This window comes from Olea europaea, chromosome 4, assembly GCF_002742605.1.
Source record: "Olea europaea var. sylvestris chromosome 4, O_europaea_v1, whole genome shotgun sequence".
NCBI classification, from domain to species: domain Eukaryota; kingdom Viridiplantae; phylum Streptophyta; class Magnoliopsida; order Lamiales; family Oleaceae; genus Olea; species Olea europaea.
The window spans coordinates 5,498,200-5,519,261 of NC_036240.1; the positions used below are offsets into that span (position 1 = coordinate 5,498,200).

General features: G+C 34.4%; 2 protein-coding genes across 3 annotated transcripts; both read left to right on the forward strand.

Moving 5' to 3' along the window:
• Positions 1 to 203: 203 nt before the first annotated feature.
• On the forward strand, positions 204 to 2,021 carry LOC111393373 (expansin-A8-like). Its single transcript, XM_023018881.1, has 3 exons — positions 204 to 414; positions 933 to 1,245; positions 1,415 to 2,021. The coding sequence occupies exons 1-3, from the start codon at positions 273 to 275 to the stop codon at positions 1,716 to 1,718; spliced, it is 759 nt and encodes a 252-aa protein (XP_022874649.1). The 5' UTR covers positions 204 to 272; the 3' UTR covers positions 1,719 to 2,021.
• A 5,803-nt stretch (positions 2,022 to 7,824) lies between these two features.
• On the forward strand, positions 7,825 to 20,692 carry LOC111393374 (macro domain-containing protein VPA0103-like). Of its 2 annotated transcripts, none has more exons than XM_023018882.1 (7): positions 7,825 to 8,215; positions 15,880 to 15,928; positions 16,011 to 16,113; positions 16,219 to 16,314; positions 16,409 to 16,483; positions 16,587 to 16,656; positions 20,384 to 20,692. In XM_023018882.1, exons 1-7 carry the CDS (start codon positions 7,871 to 7,873, stop codon positions 20,459 to 20,461), a joined length of 816 nt encoding a protein of 271 aa, XP_022874650.1. In that variant the 5' UTR covers positions 7,825 to 7,870; the 3' UTR covers positions 20,462 to 20,692. The 2 variants fall into 2 exon arrangements, with proteins under 2 accessions (XP_022874650.1, XP_022874651.1); XM_023018883.1 differs by having other exon boundaries at positions 7,828 to 8,203.
• Positions 20,693 to 21,062: the final 370 nt, after the last annotated feature.

Here is a 21,062-nt window from a genome sequence, read left to right on the forward strand (position 1 = left end):
GGTTGTAGGGTCGACGTTTGATTATCAGTTGGAAGTTCAAGTTGGGACAAATGCATGTGCACATGCATCTCTCTTTTCTTCATCTTTGTGCTATTTTTTGATTTCTGTTTCTTGTGGCTCTCACCTCAGAATTCAGCTAACTTGTCATTTTCTGCTATTATCCCACAATTTTTTGCCTCCATTTTTCTATATAAATAGTCACTCAATACTCCCATTTTTGTACTCAACTCTCTCTCTCTCTCTCTCTCAACTACATTTTTTGTGTTTCAAGAATGGCTTTCCCTGCAGTATCCATGGTTTCTCTTGTATTTTTCTTTTTCAACTTTTGCTTTCAAGGAGTGTTTGGTGATTACGGAGGATGGCAGAGTGCTCATGCTACCTTCTATGGCGGAGGGGATGCGTCCGGCACAATGGGTATGTTTGTTCGCATGTGTGCTCGATAATGCTTGGTACATTCAACTAGACATTATATATGGACCTTTTTTTTATGGGATTAGGATTAGATTTTTATTAAATTTTGAGAAAACGTTACGAAATGTGTGATTGAAAAGTTGTGGATCCCATAATAAAATATATGTTTAAAATTAATTCTTAATTTTGACTTAGATTAAAATTTAAATTTTGAACCCCTATCATATAGGGGCACGATAGTAAAATTGATCACCGGTTCTATTCAATGATGTGTAATAAATATGCACTGGTATGATTATTGACATTATTTAAAATTTGAGTTTCATCTTAAAAAATCAACATTGTTAACAAAAGTATTCCAAACCCTATATATTTGTTAGTATTTTTATACTTAATCGATGTGATTTTTACCTTAACATGTATTAAATTCTAACAAATACGAGTTATAGTAATATTTTCAACAAATTTAGAGTCGGGGCAAGTCTTACAGAATTATGCTAAAAAATGATGTGCATATACAGGGGGTGCTTGTGGGTATGGCAACTTGTACAGCCAAGGTTATGGTACAAACACTGCAGCATTAAGTACTGCTCTATTCAACAATGGGTTAACATGTGGTGCGTGCTACGAGCTAACTTGCAATAGTGACCCCAAATGGTGCCTCTCGGGGACCATAACAGTCACGGCAACAAATTTTTGCCCTCCTAACCCATCTCTGCCAAATGACAATGGTGGATGGTGCAATCCGCCCCGACAACACTTCGATTTGGCCCAGCCGGCTTTCTTGCAAATTGCTCAATATCGTGCTGGAATTGTGCCAATTTCTTTCCGAAGGTTAGAACTTTAAGCACTTATTCTTCCTATCCAAAAAATTATGGTTATGAGGACATATTTGAAGAGATTATAATATTTTTACACTTTATTTTAAGACCTTACCATCCACTATTGCCTTGGTCAAGCTTTGAAGATTTCTTGCTAAAAGATTGTTTGGTGGTATTTATAGGGTGCCATGCGTAAAGAAGGGGGGAATAAGGTTCACAATAAACGGTCACTCCTACTTCAACCTTGTGTTGATCACCAATGTTGGTGGTGCCGGTGACGTCCATTCAGTGTCTATTAAGTGTTCAAGAACAGGATGGCAACAAATGTCGAGAAATTGGGGCCAAAACTGGCAGAGCAACACCTATCTCAATGGTCAAAGCCTCTCATTTCAAGTCACCACTAGTGATGGAAGAACAATTACTAGTAACAACGTTGTCCCAGCTGGTTGGCAATTCGGACAAACATTCCAAGGAGGACAATTTTAGTTATAATATCAATTGGAAATTCTTAAAAATATTCTGAAAGGATTTTTAAGATTTAAGTTTGTCATTAGTTAAAAAGGGTGTGCAGGTATGAAAGAGGTTGTGGGAGCAATATGTCACGCTCCAGACATTTTAAGTCCGTGACAAATGGCTCTAATGCTGTGGTGGCTGGATAGCACCCGCTTAAGTCCGTGACGTTTGGGATTTTTCTTCTTAAATATATAATTCAAATGGTGGTTAAGAATTGATGAAGCCACCTAATTATCGTAAATAAGTTTGCAAATAAAAACTTTATCGAGTACAAAAGTTGAGTTTGGGATTATTTATTTTCGATGTACACAAATGTATTCTAACTAGAGATGTTAAATAAGGTGTACAGTACACATAGTGCTAACAGTTTAGGCTGTCTAGCATGGCTCACCAATAGGTATGACAGAACACATACAAACCTAGTTTTCCTACCCATTTAATCTTAATCACCTTAAACAACGAGCTTGCTAATCCGAACCAAACATGACTGGACTATAAAATCAAGTTCCAACGCGCCGCAGTGTAATTCCAAACATGGCTGAATTGATCGAACTTGGATGGCCCGACTATTCTATACATCCAAACTAAACCATGTCTATTCAAAATTGCCAACACCAATCTCTTGGGACCCAAACCAATATATTTATAGGTAGTCTAGATTATTTTTGAAAGAAACCCTTGATTCCATATCTAGAGTCCACCTATAGATCAAGTTTCCAAAAGTAAAAGTTTACCCATCTTGTCGTGCTCTACACAATTCGACACTTCAAGCCCTTGAGAGCAAACCTATCAATCAAGCTAGCAAAAGTAAAGCCATGTCATACTTGTCGTTCCCTACATAAGTTGACACCTCTAGCGCTTGAGAGCATCAACAAATGTGTAGTACGAAAATGACATTAAAAGTCTCCAACATCAAAGACATCATAATTTTAAACATATCAAGAAGGATGCTAAAGGATAGGGATTATGATTTAGTAATAATAAATAATATTGTTAGATGAAATTTGCATCGATTTTTTCAATTTTTTATCTTGAGTATACACTAGTCAATGTTATGAATCTTTAATACGTCTATTTACTCTCGATATGCGAAGTGATGTGTCAAGAAAGTGTTATTAACGTTTTTAAGATAATGTAATGATAATTAAATTATGGCTAATTATCCGATTTTTCAACTAGATGCAATGCAATTACGCAATTTTTTTTATATCAAATGCATGTTTAATTGATTATTACTCTATATATAACTGATTCTAGTTAAATACATTTTTTCTATTCACACATTTTATGAGAATCATAATTACTGTACATTTATAGTTTAATCACTATCCGTACATATACAACAAAGTGGCAGCTAGTAAAAGGCATATAATCCTCCCATTTTTAAAAGATGGTCTTTCGTCTTGAATTGAACAAATTAACAAGTCCAATTATAACTCCATGGCACATTAATTCGAAGAACAAAATTTCCAAACGAAAATCAAAATACAATTTTTTTTATTTTCATTTTTATTTATTTATTTATTATTATTATTATTTTTTTATTTTTTTAAAAAGGTCAAATCTTGAACCAATGCCCTTTGACTGCAGGAGGTGGACCAACTTGAGGTCCTTAGGTGAAATCGTAGAAGGGACTTTTCGAGAATAATAAAAAAATAATGGTGCAATTGATTATTGATAAAAAAAAAAAAAAAAAAATTCTATCGGTGATTGCGATGATATTACTATCAGATAATTTGATATAAATAAATTAGGACCATGCTGTGTGTATACACGGCTTTACACTCCCCTCACATGGAGGGGGGCCGTGTGTACATCACGAGGTGTACATACGGCATTTTCCAATAAATTATATGCCAAGAATTACTAAAAGTGTTACGATTTTTCATTATCGACGAACCTTCTTTAGCAATTATCGACTATAATATCGTCGATGATATCGCAACTTCCGACAATGCTTTGGTCATCTTCGCCAATCAGAAGGTGTCAGTATAACCTACAAAATTTGTTCTTTTTATATTATCTTATAAGTGACCAACGAATAAGTTGAAATATTTTCTTATTTTTTCTTTTTAGTATCATTGACGGTTAAATTTATTTTTAACTATTGTTTTATTTCTAACAATATATTTAATTCTTCATTTTCATTACTTTATTTATTGACAAAATTTTAGCATTCCTCACAAAGTATTGTGCCATATGTTATTTTAACTGATCATGCATGTTGTAGCCCTTGAAATTTTCATAGCATTTGCATGTTGACCATGTCAAAATTTTCAATTTAGTGCGACCAAATGATCATTGTTACAGATGCAAACATTTTGGGCACTTAGATTATTATTGTATGCTTGGTACACGATTAGTACCAACTCCTCTTGCTCCTGTTGTTCCTAATGTTGACCATACTCCCCGGCTAGCTGTCGCGGCTAATGATAAAGGCAAGTGTAAAACGTGCTGACAATTAAATTCTACTTCTCACTACATCAAGTATTGAACAAAGTTCTAATTAAATTAATCACTGCGGATGTCAATATTAGTCTGGTGAAAAATCAATATACTCGCTAATAGAATTATAATTCAATAATTTTTCAAAATTAAATTACACCATTAAATTTTCTATATGCATTTAACTTGATAATTTAATCACGTTAAGATGACAATAACTTGCATAACTTTTCAGTACGTATGCGAAAAAAATTACTTTCGCATAAATAAAGCAATGATTATTAAGATACAAATATCTTAGTAATCACATATATAAAATTGCATTTAATAGATCAATTAAACTATGTAGAAGCATATATAACTTTCTGTCAAACTTAATGCATAGATATTACAAAGCTCATTGCACCCCAAGTTTAGATTAGTATGTGAAATAATAACTGAAAATGCAATATTGCGAAAGGAATCAAATGAATCTGCCTTCTGATCAAATAGGAATGTAAATTCAATTCCAAAATTCTATGACTTTGGTTATTATCTCATTTGTGTGCATAGAATTATTGAGACAATTGAACACATACAATATGTAAATAGATTATGTAACTCAAAATAAGAATGCATGTATCATCAAATGTTTAAATGCTAATTCTAACCAGAGTTTAAAATAGAATATAAAATGCACATAGAAATATGTCTTAAGATTGTTGGATAAATTGGTGCATAAATTATATTCCGTAAACAAAAATACGTGCATGCAAATATGAATAGAATTTTAACTTATCGAAATCAAAATTCAAGCACATATTTCAACTTACTGAAATGTTGAAATTCGAAACATATGAAATGAAGTGAGGTATGCTAATGTAAATCTCCTTAAGATGAATTTCGTTGCATTGGTGTTAATAGGATCAAATGGACGTCTATCTCACACTTCTTCCAAAATAAAATATAGCCTAATATTAATTTTGTCTAGCAAACCAACGCTTGACAAAACGGAAAATATACAATACAAAACTCAAAAATAATTTGAAATTAATTTGACATAATTTGTAGAAAGAAAGACTTAGAAATCAATAATATGAAATTAATTTTGAGTGAAGAAAATGGAATTAGGAGGATCCAATGTATAGATTTTCATGAGTCTATTCCAATGATCACGTTACTTGAAAAATTTTAGTTTGCCCATTAGATCGTACCATTTCATAATTGCTGGTCTAGATTGCACCTTAATAAAATGTCACAACTTTTTGTTATGCACCTTTTGCAATTGAAGAGTCGCATCCAATTGTTGCACTTATTGGAGAGTTTTCAAATTCCCACATTTAAATCGTATACATTAAATCATTAATTTCAACAAATTATAATAAGAAAATCCATTTTAATTAAATTGTTTTATATATTTAATCACATATATATTTTTATCTATAAATAAAGCGCTTGTTTGAACCCTATTTTTGTCTACGAATGTATTTTGGAATAGTGGATTGATAGAGAATGTTTGGTTAAAAAATAATAAAAAAAAAGTTTAAGTTTATGTGTAATATTATTTTATTGAAAAATGTATTTTGAAAATAATAAAGATCAAACAAAGTCTAAATTTACGATATCTATATGTATATATGTATGGCTGGACAAAACTCCCGAACCGAACCGAAATTGAACCAAATGGTTCCTTTTAAGTTAAATGCTCGAATGGATATAAGAATCGAGAACCGACGGGTTCGGTTTCGGCTCTAGATCAAGAATTGAATCTTCCTAAATTTTTAATTAATTTATTTTAAATAAACAAAATTATTTTATTTTTCTAAATAAATTTGTTAACTAATTAATTTAGTTCAAACTAAAAAATATGATTTTCCTATTTCTAATTTTTAGTTCAAAATCAATTTAATCAAATTGACATAAGTTTTATCCAAATCTGTTAGTTTATCATAGTATCGTTTTTATCGTTTTTAAAAAATCAAATTGAAGCTCGACAATGCCTTTCTTAATTATTTTGAGCTTGTTATCTTCCTATTTCTATTATTTTAACAATCAAGTCTATAAAGAATTCAGCAAAGAAAGACACATAAGATTGAACTACATTATTTTGTAAGAGCTAAAATTAAACATATCATTAATTGAATTAATTTAACTTTTGTAAATATTAAAAAATTTAATTATAATACGAAACTTGAGAACCGAATGGAACCGGACCATCTCGAACCGAACTGAACTGAACCAAATGAAACCAAACCCGAACGGTTCCAGAATTAAATTTGAACTCGACGGTTCCACTTACTAAATACCCGAAAATTCTCGAGTCCGAATCGGTTTTTGTTAGAATCAAATTGAATCGGACCATGTCGAACCCTATATGTGTATTTTAAACTATTGTTCAACAAAACTTCGATCTTAATTTTTAATAATTATTTTTAATTGCTATTTTTCTTATCGAAGGATTTTTCTGTTGGTTATATATATTTTACATTCTATTATTGCACTTAGTAATAGATAAATTAATTCCTTGTATGATTTGTACATGTAAACTCAATTTTTTTTCTTTTAAATCACATCCTTTGTTGGGGTGGTGTGGGTTGGAGTGGGGGTGCGGGGGGAACTCTATTACAAAATTCTTTGTTGAAAAATGAGGCTCGAATGAGCTGGAAATCTATTCACTGATTTATTCAATCACTTAGTCCTTGTACGACAAATCTATGTATGATTTATAAAATAAATAATAATAAATTCACGAAATATATAAATAATAACCAACAAATTTATAAATAATAACAAATTCATGAAATATATAAATAATACGCCATTCATTCCATAAAAAATAGATTTGCTTTCCATTTTCGCTTGTCAACAATTATAGGTCACTCTTCTTGTTGAAAATATGGTTAATTATTTTTTTAATAAAATTCATATTTTTAAGTATATTAATTATATATTTTTAATTTATACAAAAATAAAAATAAGGGTCTGTTTGATTACAAAGATGGAATTTGGGTGGAAAGAAAATGAATTTCAGGGAATTGAATTGCATAGAAATTATTTTTCTGGGAGTTGTCAATTTATTATGTTTGATTGATATAATTTTTTACGTGAAAAATGTTAAAATAAAAGTATTTTTTGGTATTCGTTTGATTTTGTTTTACATGAAAATTATCGATTAAATGGATAAAATTTACTGGTACTGAGGATATAATTTGTTTCCATTACCAAAAAAAAAAAACAAAACAAAAAATAATAAATCCAAGAAAATTATCTATCTTTTGGTGTTCGTTTGACTTTGTTTTACATGAAAATTGTCAGCTAAAGGGAATTTTTTTTACAATAATTCTTAAAATTTGTTTCCATTATCAAAAAAATAATAATTGCTACAGTAACCGGGAAAATGAATTCTCACCATATGGTGAGAATTCATTTTCCTTAATTAGATGGAAAATATCTATATAGCAACAAAAGCAAGAAAATCAATTTCATGGAAAATAAATGGTATCAAACACCATTAATAAAGTAAAAGATGAAAAACTTATTCTATTTTCCATGAAAAATGATCCAAACAAACACTACCTAGGTCTAACATGTGGGAATATCCTAATAAGTAACAATTAGTATTAATTATATTTAAGATTCTTTTCCAGTCCCACAATTGTCCATGGCTGTACCGCACTCAACAGTCAACAAGGTAAAATTAGATGTCCACCATTATCCCACGCTACTCCAGATTTCTACGCATTTTCTCTCCTCGAAATTCTCCCAACACTCTCCTTTGTTTACTCACCCAACTTCGTTGTACCAGCAACTGCTGTCGCACCGCCACTGTGCGAACGTTTCTGAGGCCATTTTCCTTCACGGGTCATTGCTTAGCTAACGACAGAGGGAAATTTTCGGTTAGGCTTTCAGCCATGTCGAACGCCGGAGGTGATGGTCATCAACTACTCCAATTCCAGCTGTCTCCGTCGAATCTGCTCAAGATACAGAAAGGCGACATCACTCAGTGGTCTGTTGATGGTTCCTCCGATGCCATAGTAAGAATTTGGGTCCGTGTATGTGTGTGTAAGGGCGTTGATTCATTGAAGTAATAGCTCAGCAAACTGTTCCCCCCTCCCCTCAATTTGTGTGCATGCGTTTGCTTGTGTGTTGAAGTTTGAAATTAGGGGAAAAAAAACAATATAGAAGAATGGATTTCGATTTTTTGGAGTCACTGTTGACTTTGAAATTAAAACCAACGAAGAGAGGAAAAATCGTTTATAAATGAATGAAAATTATATTTTCGATGGAAAAGTGAACTCAACGTTTTACTTTTGATATTTTATTAAATAAAATGTTGATGCACACTCATGTTAATGTAGAAGTATTTGGTGATTTATGTTCACCGTTGCTCTGTATTGATCTTGAAATCTGGTAAGCCAACTATGCTCAATAGGGATGATATGAATTCCATGGGAATATGCAAAACGACTAGTTTGTGAACTTGGTCACTCGAAGTAGAAAGTGATGGTCAGTTTTCAATATGATGCTTAAGTGTACTAATTTTCTGCCTTGGGTAACCAATAATCAAAATTTCAATTATATTATTTAGATGCCACTACTAGTAATTATAAATGAAAAGTTGAATCCCTTTCTGTGTCTGGATTCTTAGGATTTGCGGGCAGTCTTTCCAGGATATTGGGGTAAACCTCAATGTAATTGCGCTTAGAATTAACTTTGGATCATGTGGATCTTGACATGCTAATTGTCAAGCTTAGCACTCTGTGTTGAACTAGTCTCATAAAGTTGGTAGAAACTCATGTCCATTATCATTTTTATGTTGCAAGTATGAGCTCTAGCCTTGTAGGTGACAGGTCATTGTGAAATCGGATATGCACTTCCAAGTCATATATTGAGTGTAAAATTGTGTAAGAAAGTAAACGAAGGAAACAAAATAGAGTTTTTATGATCTAAAATTGAAAATGGTTATGTTCCTTAGAGGAGAAAGCTATTTCTACTTCATTTTGAAAAGGTGATTGTTCAATTGGAGACATGGTCCCTTAAAATTGGCATGAAAATTGGAACCAGTCTTTGAACTCTTGCTATCTCAGCCACTCGATTAGGAGGAAAAGATAGAAATATCACGTGTCTTATTTTATTGGAGTAATGTTGATGGCATATTAAAAACTTTTGAAATTGCATGTCAGGATGTTGGTGCGGTGTCAAAACACAATTGTAGGCTAAGAAGCACAAATTCGGATACATAATTTGGTACCATACGGTACAGGACGTTGGAAGAACATTTTCAAAAATATTAGGATACTTGGATACGAACAAATATATTTGTACTATTTTTCATAAATTAAATCACAAAATTCAATATAATGTCATTATTATTAAAAAATTATACAGATATGTATTAAAATTTTTAATACTATTAACTATTTCAATAATAACATTATACTTGTCAACTATTAGCATACTTTTACATGTATTGTTTACTTGCAATAATAGAACCCTAGTTGTCAATTAATTTAAAACTCTGATTTTAAATATTTAATAGTACTATTTCCCATACTAAGTTAAACTGTGCAGTTATCTATTATTCTAAAACACATTTACTTTCTTTGAAATTAACCTACTCAAAAAATGTTGGTGATTGAGGCACTTAAAACGTTGACCATTTTAATTTAAAAAATAAATAATAAATAAAATTGCTTAGGATTTGGCTGTCAACTTTCTGAGTGTTGTCTTCATATCCTTGAAAATAATGCTTGGGTTTAAACTGTCTCCTTCTCAATCTCTCTCTACTAGTGCAGTCACCAGCGATAGCCTCTTCCAGTTCAGTCGTCTGCAATGGCCTTTATCATTGGACTGATAGGCATGTTAATTTTTATGCGTTTTTTAGAGCACTTGCCATGATTCGTTATGTCCACGAGCATGTGGGATTAGGAAAAATAAACTAAAAAGGACATATGCCACGTGACATTTTCAAGATGTTGGAGTGTGTCCAACAAGTGTCAGTGTCCGATATCTGTCGGTTCAACATAGGTTGTAGGTGCCCATGCTTCAAAGCTGCTAATGGAGCATTCACTTTAGGTTAAACATCTTGAAATTTGAAGAGAGTAATTTCGAAAAGTTTTATTAACTGTACAGTTACGAAAATGAAGCACTTATTATCTTGGGGCTAAGAGATATGAAGGCTTCATATATGCTTTCACGCGTAAGATATCTTATTTGATGCATGACCTCTCCATATTAATGAAACTATTTGATTAGGAATGAAGATATAATGAAACTATCTTAGTCTAGTTTAGTTTATTGTAGTTTTTTAGTTTGCCTTGAGTTAGGGTTTCATTTTACATCTTTAGTTGTTTTCCTATTTAATTAAGTTGTTTAGATTCTATATAAAGATGGTACAATGGATTATAATAGTAAGACTTAATTATTGAATAAACTCATATTTTCTCCCTCTAAATTCTTTTTATTTTCTCTCCTTCCTTCTTTCTCTCTTTTCCTTTCTTTTGCAAGCTTTCTACATCAATTTGGTATTAGAGCAAGTCATTTTCCTTTAATCAAATTATCACTTTGCAAGATACGATGCATGAAAAAGTACTTTGCAACAACTACCATTCAAAAATTACCAGCCTACTAACCAGCCACCGCTAGTCTATAGGCCTACAACCACCTTTAACTGCTGAAGCCAACACAAAACCTTGATTTAAGACAAACTAGAAAATTTTAATAAATTATATAAATCAAACTATATTTATTCCTAATTTATTAGGAATTCCTTTTATCCTTATTTTCATTCTCCACCATATCAATTCCTTGTTGTCTTCATTTTTCTAAGATACCACCACGGCTACCTCTTGCAACATCATTTTATAGCTATCTTCTAACCAATTCCGTCATCTGAGAGTACAAAGGGTTTTTCCATGGTCGATTGTTTGGTCAATGATTACAATGTAGGTTTTGCTCATTTTTTTAGTCCTTGGTGGTATTGGACTCTTTATTTTTAGTATTATTTGGTCTTGTCAATTTTTTATTTTTATTTAAAAAAAAAACTATTTTTATAATTGCTTTTCTTTTGGCCTTGCTATGGAGGGATTTTTTAAAATCATTTTCAACCACAAATTCTATGAGACCTATAACTTTTCTCTACTTTTTAACTATATTCTCCAAAACAAAGGTTTTTCACATTAAAAATATATCCCAAACAAATTTCTTTATTTCTTTTACTTAGCTATTAGTGATAAAATACATCATATTGTTGCATTGTTGGGCTAAAATCAAATCATTTTGACCTGGCTTTAGAGTTTTCGTTCATATTTTGTGTCTTTATGATAAGACTCCTGAACCCAAAGAAAATATTAAACACACAATAGCAAGGAATGAATTCAATGGCTTATTCCAAAACAACTGAAAGATAACAAATCCAGGGCTATTGGAGAGGCCCTGTCTCTCCCCCCTTAATTGAAAATCAGAATGAAAACGTGCATGCCTTTTCCCTCCCCCAACCCTCATATTTATTTACACTTCCTACCACAATGCTATGACACTTTTACCCTTAACTAACTAACTTCAGTTGACTTGGCAAGCTCCTTCTTTCTTCTAGAATAGGTGAACCGGGCCAGGGGTCTATCATTACCTGTCGCTCCGAAATCCACCTTGTCCTCAAGGTGAAAGCTAGGGAATTATAGTTTGATAGTCTCAAACGGCTCCCAGGTTGCCTCATACGCTGGTAAATTCCTCCACTTGATTAAGATGTCAGGCCCCCCAGCTTTGTTGGTAGAATTAGGGCGAACTCCCAGGACAGATTTTGATTCCAGAATGAACTCTCCATTTGCTGACAGTTGGGGTGGAAGAGAGGAGACTGGTTGCAGGTTGCCCGTGGCCTTACGAAGTTGAGAGACATGAAAAATCGGGTGGATGGTTGCAGTTGGTGGAAGTTTCAGTTTGTATGCGACCTGGCCGACCTTTGATTCCACTTCAAACGGTCTATAATACCTCAGAGACAGCTTCTCAAAGGGAGGTTTAGCCACTGACTTCTGGCAGTGTGGATGGAGCTTGAGACAGACTACATCCCCTACTACAAGCTGAATGTCACGACAATGTTCATCTACCGATTCCTTCATCTTCAATTGAGCTCTAGAAAGCTACACCTTAAGCTCCTTCAAGGCTTCATCCCGGTCAAGCAACAGCTGTTCCACAGATGAGCTAGCTGTTATACCCTTCTTAAAGGCCAAATTTTTGGGCGATTCACGATCATACACAATCTGAAAAGGGGTGTGTTTAGTCGCGGTATGAAAGGATGTATTGTACCAAAACTCAGCCCACTGTAAGTATTGGCTCCAAACCCACAGTCTACTAGATGTAAAACACCACAAATATGTTTCCAAACACCTATTGACGACCTCCGTTTGACCATCGGCCTGGGGATGGTATGCGGTACTGTGCTTGAGAATGGTCCTCTGAGCTTTGAACAGTGTTGTCCAAAAGGTACTCATGAAAATCCGGTTTCTATCAGAAACAATAGAATGAGGCATGCTGTGTAACCGGACCACCTCTCGTATAAACACCTCCGTAATTGAAGGGGCAGTAAAAGGGTGCTTCAACCCAACAAAATGCCCGTATTTACTTAGACGATCCATGACAACCAGAATGGTATCCAATCCACGTGAACGCAGGAGCCCCTCAATGAAATCCATTGAGATATCCTATCAAACTAACTCAAGTACTGGCAAAGGCTACAAGAGACTAGCTGGGGACAGTGCGAGGTACTTATTTCTTTGACAAACTTCACATTCCGCCATGTACTCCTTCACCCTCTTTTTCATCCCCTGCCAATAAACTTCTCGACAACATGCTTGTATGTCTTGAGAAACCCCGAGTATCCCCCGACTTGTGTCATGGCACTCTTGCAACATAAGTGTCACATAAGGCGAACTGCTGGGCAACACTAACTTACCATGGTAACACAACATGCCATCTATCAATTCATAACCCGCCTTCACTGGAACTCCCCCCTATATGTCTTGCACTAGTCTTCCCAACTTCTCGCCTGTAGCCACCTCCTTCTTGATCTCCTCAAGTTGAAGAACCTTAGGAGTGGTTAAAGCTAAGCATTGCAGGGTTGGCCAAATTCTGAAAAGTGCGTTTGCCACTTTGTTCTCCAATCCCGGGAGATACTGGATGTTGAAGTGGTAACCCATCAGTTTAGTGAGCCATTTCTGGTGATCCTCATTCACCAACTGTTGCTCCAATAAAAATTTCAAGCTTCGCTGATCAGTCCGAATGACAAAATGTTTGCCCAACAGGTAGTGACGCCACTTTTGAATGGCAAACACTATGGCCATTAACTCTATTTCATAAACTGACTTCTGCTTGGCACTCTGCGGTAGTACTTTGCTGAAGAAAGCAATAGGATGGTTGTCGCATTAGCGTTGCCCCTAGGCCCTGAGTGGAAGCATCGGTCTCAACGACGAATTGCTTTGAGAAGTTGGGTAGTGCCAGCACGGGCACCCTGATTATGGCAGACTTGAGGTCCTGAAATGCTGTCTCGACGACCTCATTCCATTGGAAACTGTCCTTGAGCAACTCAGTTAGGGCCAGGGCTGTTGGAGAGGCCCTGTCTCTCCCCCCTTAACTGAAAATCATAATGAAAACGTGGATGCCTTTTCCCTCAACCAATTCTCATATTTATTTACACTTCCTACCACAATGCTATGACACTTTTACCCCTAACTAACTAACTTCAGCTGACTTGGCAAGTTCCTTCTTCCTACTAGAATAGGTGAACCGGATTGGGGGTCTATCACTTTAGTAGGTGATAATTGCAATTATCTGGAGTATTTGCATTGGCCCAGCATTCCACTCATATTTGTCACCACTCACCACCATGCACAATGCATGTAATAACTCTTATAGCTACATCCAGACTATAGATCAGTACCATCATCAAGCAGATTATCATCATTCTAGGGACAATGTTGGAAACACCAATTATATTACTAGGCAAGTCAAATTAAAATCATGGAACTTTGATGGTTGTTCTGATCTGGAGACGTTTCTTGATTTACTCGATAATCTTGAAAAGTTATCTCACTTTTACAACATTAGTGACTCATTGTATTTGTCATGCTAGTGTGTCACTTGTAGGTTCCACTAGGCATTATTGCCGGAGTCATATTTGCGTGACATTGATCGTGTAGGTCAGTGATGAGATGAAACAAATATTGAGTAACAAATGTGCCCTTTTCTATCATTGAACTCAGTTGCCAGATTAATTCTTTTTATGCCGTAAGCAAGGTATGTTCACTTTTAGTGATATAATGACCCACTTTGAGGAGATATTAAACAGTTGTGATATTTATGAAACTCCCTATATCTCAGCTTCTAGATTTCTCAAAGAATCTTGAGATCAGTCTTGACAACATATCTAACACCTACTTGGATGAGGCTTATTGTCAGGCAATCATGGACATGTTAAATTTCGCAAAGCATATCATAAACTAGCATACCACCTCATTCCCGACAATTACACCCTAAATCCAGTAGTGAGTCTAGTTGTGTTACCCCTCTCCAAAAAACATCGCGTGTAACTCATGTGCCTACGATTAAGCTTAACCTCATTCAGGGTTGTGTGCCTCTTGTGCCTAACACTTATCTAATGAACCACAGGCACTTAATTTAAGAGATCAACATTAACCTCCACATTGCATTATTGGAAATAATCAATATTCCACTACATATATAATATATTTAAAGCATAATGATACTTTTATGTAAACATATCACCTATCAGAAAGGAGGAAGTACACAATTTATACATGCGTACAACCTGCACACGCCTAAAAACTATTCTATATTTTAGAAGAATTCCATATTAAGATGTGAAAGTCATATTCTGTCCATTGTTTTGTCAAACCCATTACTTTAGTTGTTTCATGCCCCAGTATAGACATGTTTATCTCTCACAATGCTTGTCTTCTACGTTGTTAAGTACATTGCATGTCTATTTGAAGTGAAACATTAGTCTAGGACTAGTAATGAGTTTGGGTATAAAATTGTGAAGTGACTGTAATTTCCAGAAAGGAGTATTTAGATACTTCTCTCAGATGGGATGACCAGGATGTTATCTTGTTGGTGATCACATGTAGACAAATACTGGCCCATTGCCACCAACTCACAATCCCCTATTGCCTTGTGGATCCAACCCTTTGTGGTGAAGCTCTTAAAACCCTAAGGTTTATGTGAATAGAACCATGGCACAGAGGGAAGGTTTGCCTTGCCTTTAATAATAGCAATCACATCACACATGCCTGACTAAATCATCTACTCTGGTAGGACAGCACTTCTGTTGCAGCTGGTGAAGTTGCTTGTTGCAGATGCAATTTGAAAATTTTCATTGTTCTTGATAATGCATAATAGCGTATGAATGCTTGTCGGCATGAAAGGTGGCCAGAATTAACACATCATTTGGATACTATTACTAGTTTTATCGAAAGAGTGAATCTGCTTTTAGGATTTAAATACTCAAATCACAAGTTGAATGATTGAAAATTTTGCTGTTATGCCTCCAATGAATTGCTTATGCGATCAATTTTTACAGCATCATCCAGTTATAACTTCTAATTTGGAAGTAAAATTTGTCAACGATTCAACTTCCAGTTACATGTTAATTTGTTCCCGAGTTGAATGCTGTTTCCTTGTTGACTGGTTTATCTCATAGGTCAATCCAGCCAATGAACGAATGCTTGGAGGTGGTGGTGCTGATGGAGGTAATTATGTCAGCATTACTGATAAAAGTTTTTGAGTGCACTATGAGTCATTTTTACTCATTTTATTCCATTTTTCTTTTAGCTATACATCGAGCTGCTGGTCCAGAATTACGGGCAGCGTGCTATGAGGTCCCAGAAGTACGACCTGGAGTTCGCTGCCCCACAGGAGAAGCAAGGATTACCCCGTATGTGCTTCTTGCTCATTTTATTTATATATTATCGGAGAAAATATTGCCTCCTTATTTTCATCAGACAAACAGTGATATATGCTAACATTTTGTGACCTGTAGAGGCTTTCGGTTGCCAGCCTCTCACGTTATTCACACAGTTGGACCAATTTACAAAGAAGATGAAAACCCCGAAGCCTCTCTGAAAAATGCATATAGGTACTTAAGTGATCTTGCTGCCAGCCCCCTTGAGACAAGTGTAATTTCTCATCATAGCTGAAATTTCCTTTCTCCTAAATGAAATTTGTTACAGAAACAGTTTAGTTGTAGCCAAAGAGAACAACATTCATTATGTTGCATTTCCTGCCATATCATGTGGAGTCTACGGGTATGTTGTCAGAGCTATGTACTGGTTCTTTGACTGTTTGATTAGGGAACGTAAGCTACAGTAATGTGTAAACACTGCCAAGACTCTAATCTTGTTCTTTCAGATATCCTTATGATGAAGCTGCCTCTGTGGCCATATCTGCGGTCAAGGAATTTGCAAACGACTTGAAGGAGGTACCGCTTGTTTGATGATTTCATTTCTTTTTCTCTCTTAACTTGCCTTCGACCAAAGTGCTAATGAATATTGTTGTAGGCTCTGAATATTGCTGTCTATGCTGCTTGCAGATGAATTGTGGTTGAAAAATGATTTAGCCTTTATTGTACAGAAACATGATCATATACATTAACCTCAAACAGCAGACTCCACCCATCTAGGTTTTATCGATTTTTTCTTTCTGTCTTATTTTATTTGTTTTAGGTTCAATTGTCACGAACTGACAAACTTCTAAAACCATTAGGATAATGACTTACTTTCTAAATCCCAAAACATCCAAAACCAATAAAGGAAGACACTAGTAGCTTATGTCTTGAAAAACAAAACTTTACGTTAATGCCATTAAGTGAAAATGACAATTGGAGGTGAATTGCTCAATTTCAAGTTAGTTGCATGTTCCCTTGCAATTGTGCCCGGGCAAAAAAGTCGAAAAACGGATCAAACCAATTAAATCGAGCTGACTCAAGTCGGTTTGACATAGGTAATTGGTTTGGTTGGGTTTTATTTTAAACAAAACCGTTGTGGGTCGGTTCAGTTATGGTTTGAATTTTCAAACCGTTGGTTAACCGAACCAACCTAACCCACTTATATTTTTAAAAAAAAAAAAAAAAAAAAAGATCTAATCTCGTAACTATATTTTGATTCCATCCAATTTATGATGTTGTCAGTAAGTAATAACATTGAGAATTTTCTTTCGCAAGTTCATTATGTTATACTTAGTATTTTTCTTTAATCAGGCAGACAAACTTCATAACACATAGAAAAAAAACAAAATTTTTAAGTTTTATGTTGATTCTTCTATTTTAACTTGATTTTATTTGTTAGTCAATTGTTCTTGTAATATAAAATTATTTGGTTATTTTACTTCTTGTAATCTAAGTGGGCCCAAAACTTAGATAATTTAAAAAAAATAAATTCAATTTGGAGTAAAATCCAAACCGACAAACTGAATTGATTCGGTTCGGTTTGGTTTGGTTTGAGAACTAGAGTGGGTTGAAATTTATCCAAACCAACTAATTTGGTTTTGATTTCAGATAAGAGTCAAAACTAACCCACCAACCCAAATCAAACCACGCCCAAGCATACTTGCACTAAGGTAGTCATCAAGGAGTCAAAAGTTTGGATGTAAAATGCAATTCCCCAATAGAAAACACTTATCGTATGTATATATATATCCAATCAAATAAGGAACCCTTCGATGAATCTAGGTCCAGACGTTTTAACGAGTACCAAAATTGAACGAAATCAGAGGTTTCAGTCCAGTTCCCAAAAAATTAAATTAGGATCGGAACCAAGAATAGATTGGGTCTGAGTCGATTATTGGTTCCTGAACTAGAACCGTGAGTATCCGAATAGAACTAATTTTTTATATAATTTGTTATTTACAATTTATAGGCTAGGTAAAAAAATACAAAACCTAAAAACCTAATTTGGGTAGTAATTTGTCTAAAACTCTAGACTCTAAGCCTAAGAAATCAAGATGGACTCCCACTTTTTGGCATCTCGCCTTACATCATATTGTTGCATTTCAAAGGTTAGTACATATTAATCTTTGTAATTTAGACTTTTTATGAATAAAAAATTCAATTTAGTTTATGGTATAGGTTGATGAATCAAAGCGTTCATTCTTTGTAATTCAAGCTCTTTACTCTTGCATTGTTTACAAAGTGATTTTTAATTTTTTTTTTTCATTAACACATGGCTATTGAACTTGATATATATTTGTAGCTTGGGCTGTGAAGTGCCTTTTCTGTTATATTGAGTTCATGGTTTTCTTTTGAAATATAATTTTTTCTTTTTTACTTGAAAAGAGCGAGTTCAATAGGTGGTCTGCAATTTCTTAATATTGCATAGTTATGCATCTAATTAGTATTTTCTATGTCAGCTTGTTGTAGGAGTAGAAGAATTTAAATATTGTCAAGTATTAACGTATTAGGAATATGTATTTAAAGGGGTCTATAAGGGAATCTTATGGGTAGAACCGAACCGACGGTTCGGGTTCGGGTTCGGGTTCGGGTTCGGTAATGACATAGACTCGAATGGTTCCATTTGCGAAATACCCAAAGTATAATATGTGGTTCGGGTATTGAAATACTCAAATTGATCCACCCGACACCGAAGCCTAGATGAATCTTTAAAAGAAGGAACATAATCTACCTTTAAAAATTAATAAACCATTGTATTATCTCAATTTAATCAATAGAGCCTTTCCAATCTTGGTTAACCATTCCTTTCTATTTGACAATCAAACGCGGGAGAGAACAACATCCTTTCTATTTAATAGTATATCCATAATTTCCCTGCAATAATTTTAGAATGTTTTTACCCAGCTTGGAGTTGAGTCTGCACACATCCATTAGGCTCCTATGTTGCCTGCTATCCTTTCTTCGTCCAATGTCTTCGGCCCCTGCCTTCAGCTCCTTCAACATCTGTCTTGTCTCTGGCTGCTTCAGAACCCTGTCGTCTTCACATGTGAGACTGTGTGCAGCTGCTTGTGGCAGCCCGTGGCCCTTTTGTTGTTGGAAGGTGACATCTTCCTATGTCTATTGAAGAGATGCTCATGTTCCTTAGGAGTATGAGACTTGCACAACATAAATTTTGTGAGTGGGAGGAAGGGAGATTCCTGAATCTTCTAAGATTTTCCAAAATCTTGAGTCGAAAACTTCTATGCAGTAGTCTTGAAGAAGGAAAAATGTGGAGACAATATCCTCTTAGATATTTGAAAATGTCTTAGTCTAGTGAGAGCATTGCCAACTTCTCTCAATTTTGAGTTCATCCATATCCAATATCAAAAAGTATCCATGCCTCGTTGTAGGAACTGCATTGTGCAGACAAGTATGCATGAATCATACCGCAGTGTTGCTGCAACATAACTAACATCAAAATCTAGTCCTCTAATTGCCACTTTATAACTCACAAACTTGGAACTCTTGTAAGTCCTATATTCTTGGCACAACTTTATATCATACAAATAAATGTGATCCTCTCGCCTCCCTCCGCTGGTATGATAATGAATCCTTAATTTAGCTTTCCCTCTATAAAACTACCCTTCATGCAGCTGATGCAGCTTTTTTCACATGAATTCTATAGAAATAGCTGATTTTAATCATAAAAGGTGTCATGAAATCTGAGATGGTGGTGTTCCCTAGAAGACCAGTAATGCATGATAATTAGTAAATGGAGCTGAAGGTTTCTAGCCTCAATTGACGATAGGTATATACACTCATGTATAGATTAAAAATCTCAGTTGCACGGACACTTAAATTAGGGTGGTGTGTCTGTGTGTGTCTGACACATGTCCGATACCATCGCTCCTTGAACACTTGCCATGGTCATTTTTCCCTCTTTATTAGAAATATTATATTTTTTTAATTCAAAATTATTATTAAATAACAAATAAGTATTTATATTTAAAAGATTTTAACAAGAAAAATAAATAACTAGTATAAAACTAAATTTATACCATGTAAATGAAGAATTTTAAAAAATTTAATCAACGTATTGGCGACGTGCTGTGTCAGTACTTTCATGAAAAATCGCGTCAACGTGTTCGTATTAGTGCTGCATAGTTAAAAACCAGTTGTTCACAAGGCATCCCTTTTGTCACTTTTTCTAGTAGCTGAATGGCTTTGTGAAAAACATCGGCTCTATGTAAGCAGAATTAATGATTCAATATTGTCTTTTCAGGTGCACTTTGTTCTGTTCTCAGATGAGATTTATGATGTTTGGTCGAAGAAGGCTAAAGAATTACTCCAAAATTCATAAATATGCCATATGTTGAGTATTGAGTAGACTGTGTATAAGCAGACTGCATTACATGATGCTATTGGTGTGGTTTTCCCAAAATTATAATAAAGAAGCATCTTGCAGGTTGGAATCTTTTTTTTTTTTTTTTGGGAGTTCCAGTGGTTTGAAGCATAAGTTTCTATTTCTAATCGTATGGAATCAGCGTTGATGCCATATAATGAAATATCTGTGATGGCTAATAAACTTTATGTATCCCAACCTTGTGGATTTATAGATGCATACATATAAAATGCTGCAAGTTTATGCATTTGGTTGAACTGTTCAACGAAATGCATAAACTTGCACAGAGTAGCCCAAAATGCAAATATCCGATCTAGAAAAGGCATGTTTGGGTGTTTGGTTTAATTTATAAATAGATAAATAAAGTGGTAGATAATTGAGTATTATTTGTATGTCTAAAGAAATGTATAGATAAGAAGTGATTTGACCAATTATAAGAAAATTATCCGAACAAGTGCTAAATGGGCTGAAATATTTTACAAATTAAATATATTAAGGTTGCAATTATATAATTGATGGTCATAGGTGCGTAGTGATGTCAATGGTCCGGGCCGTTGCG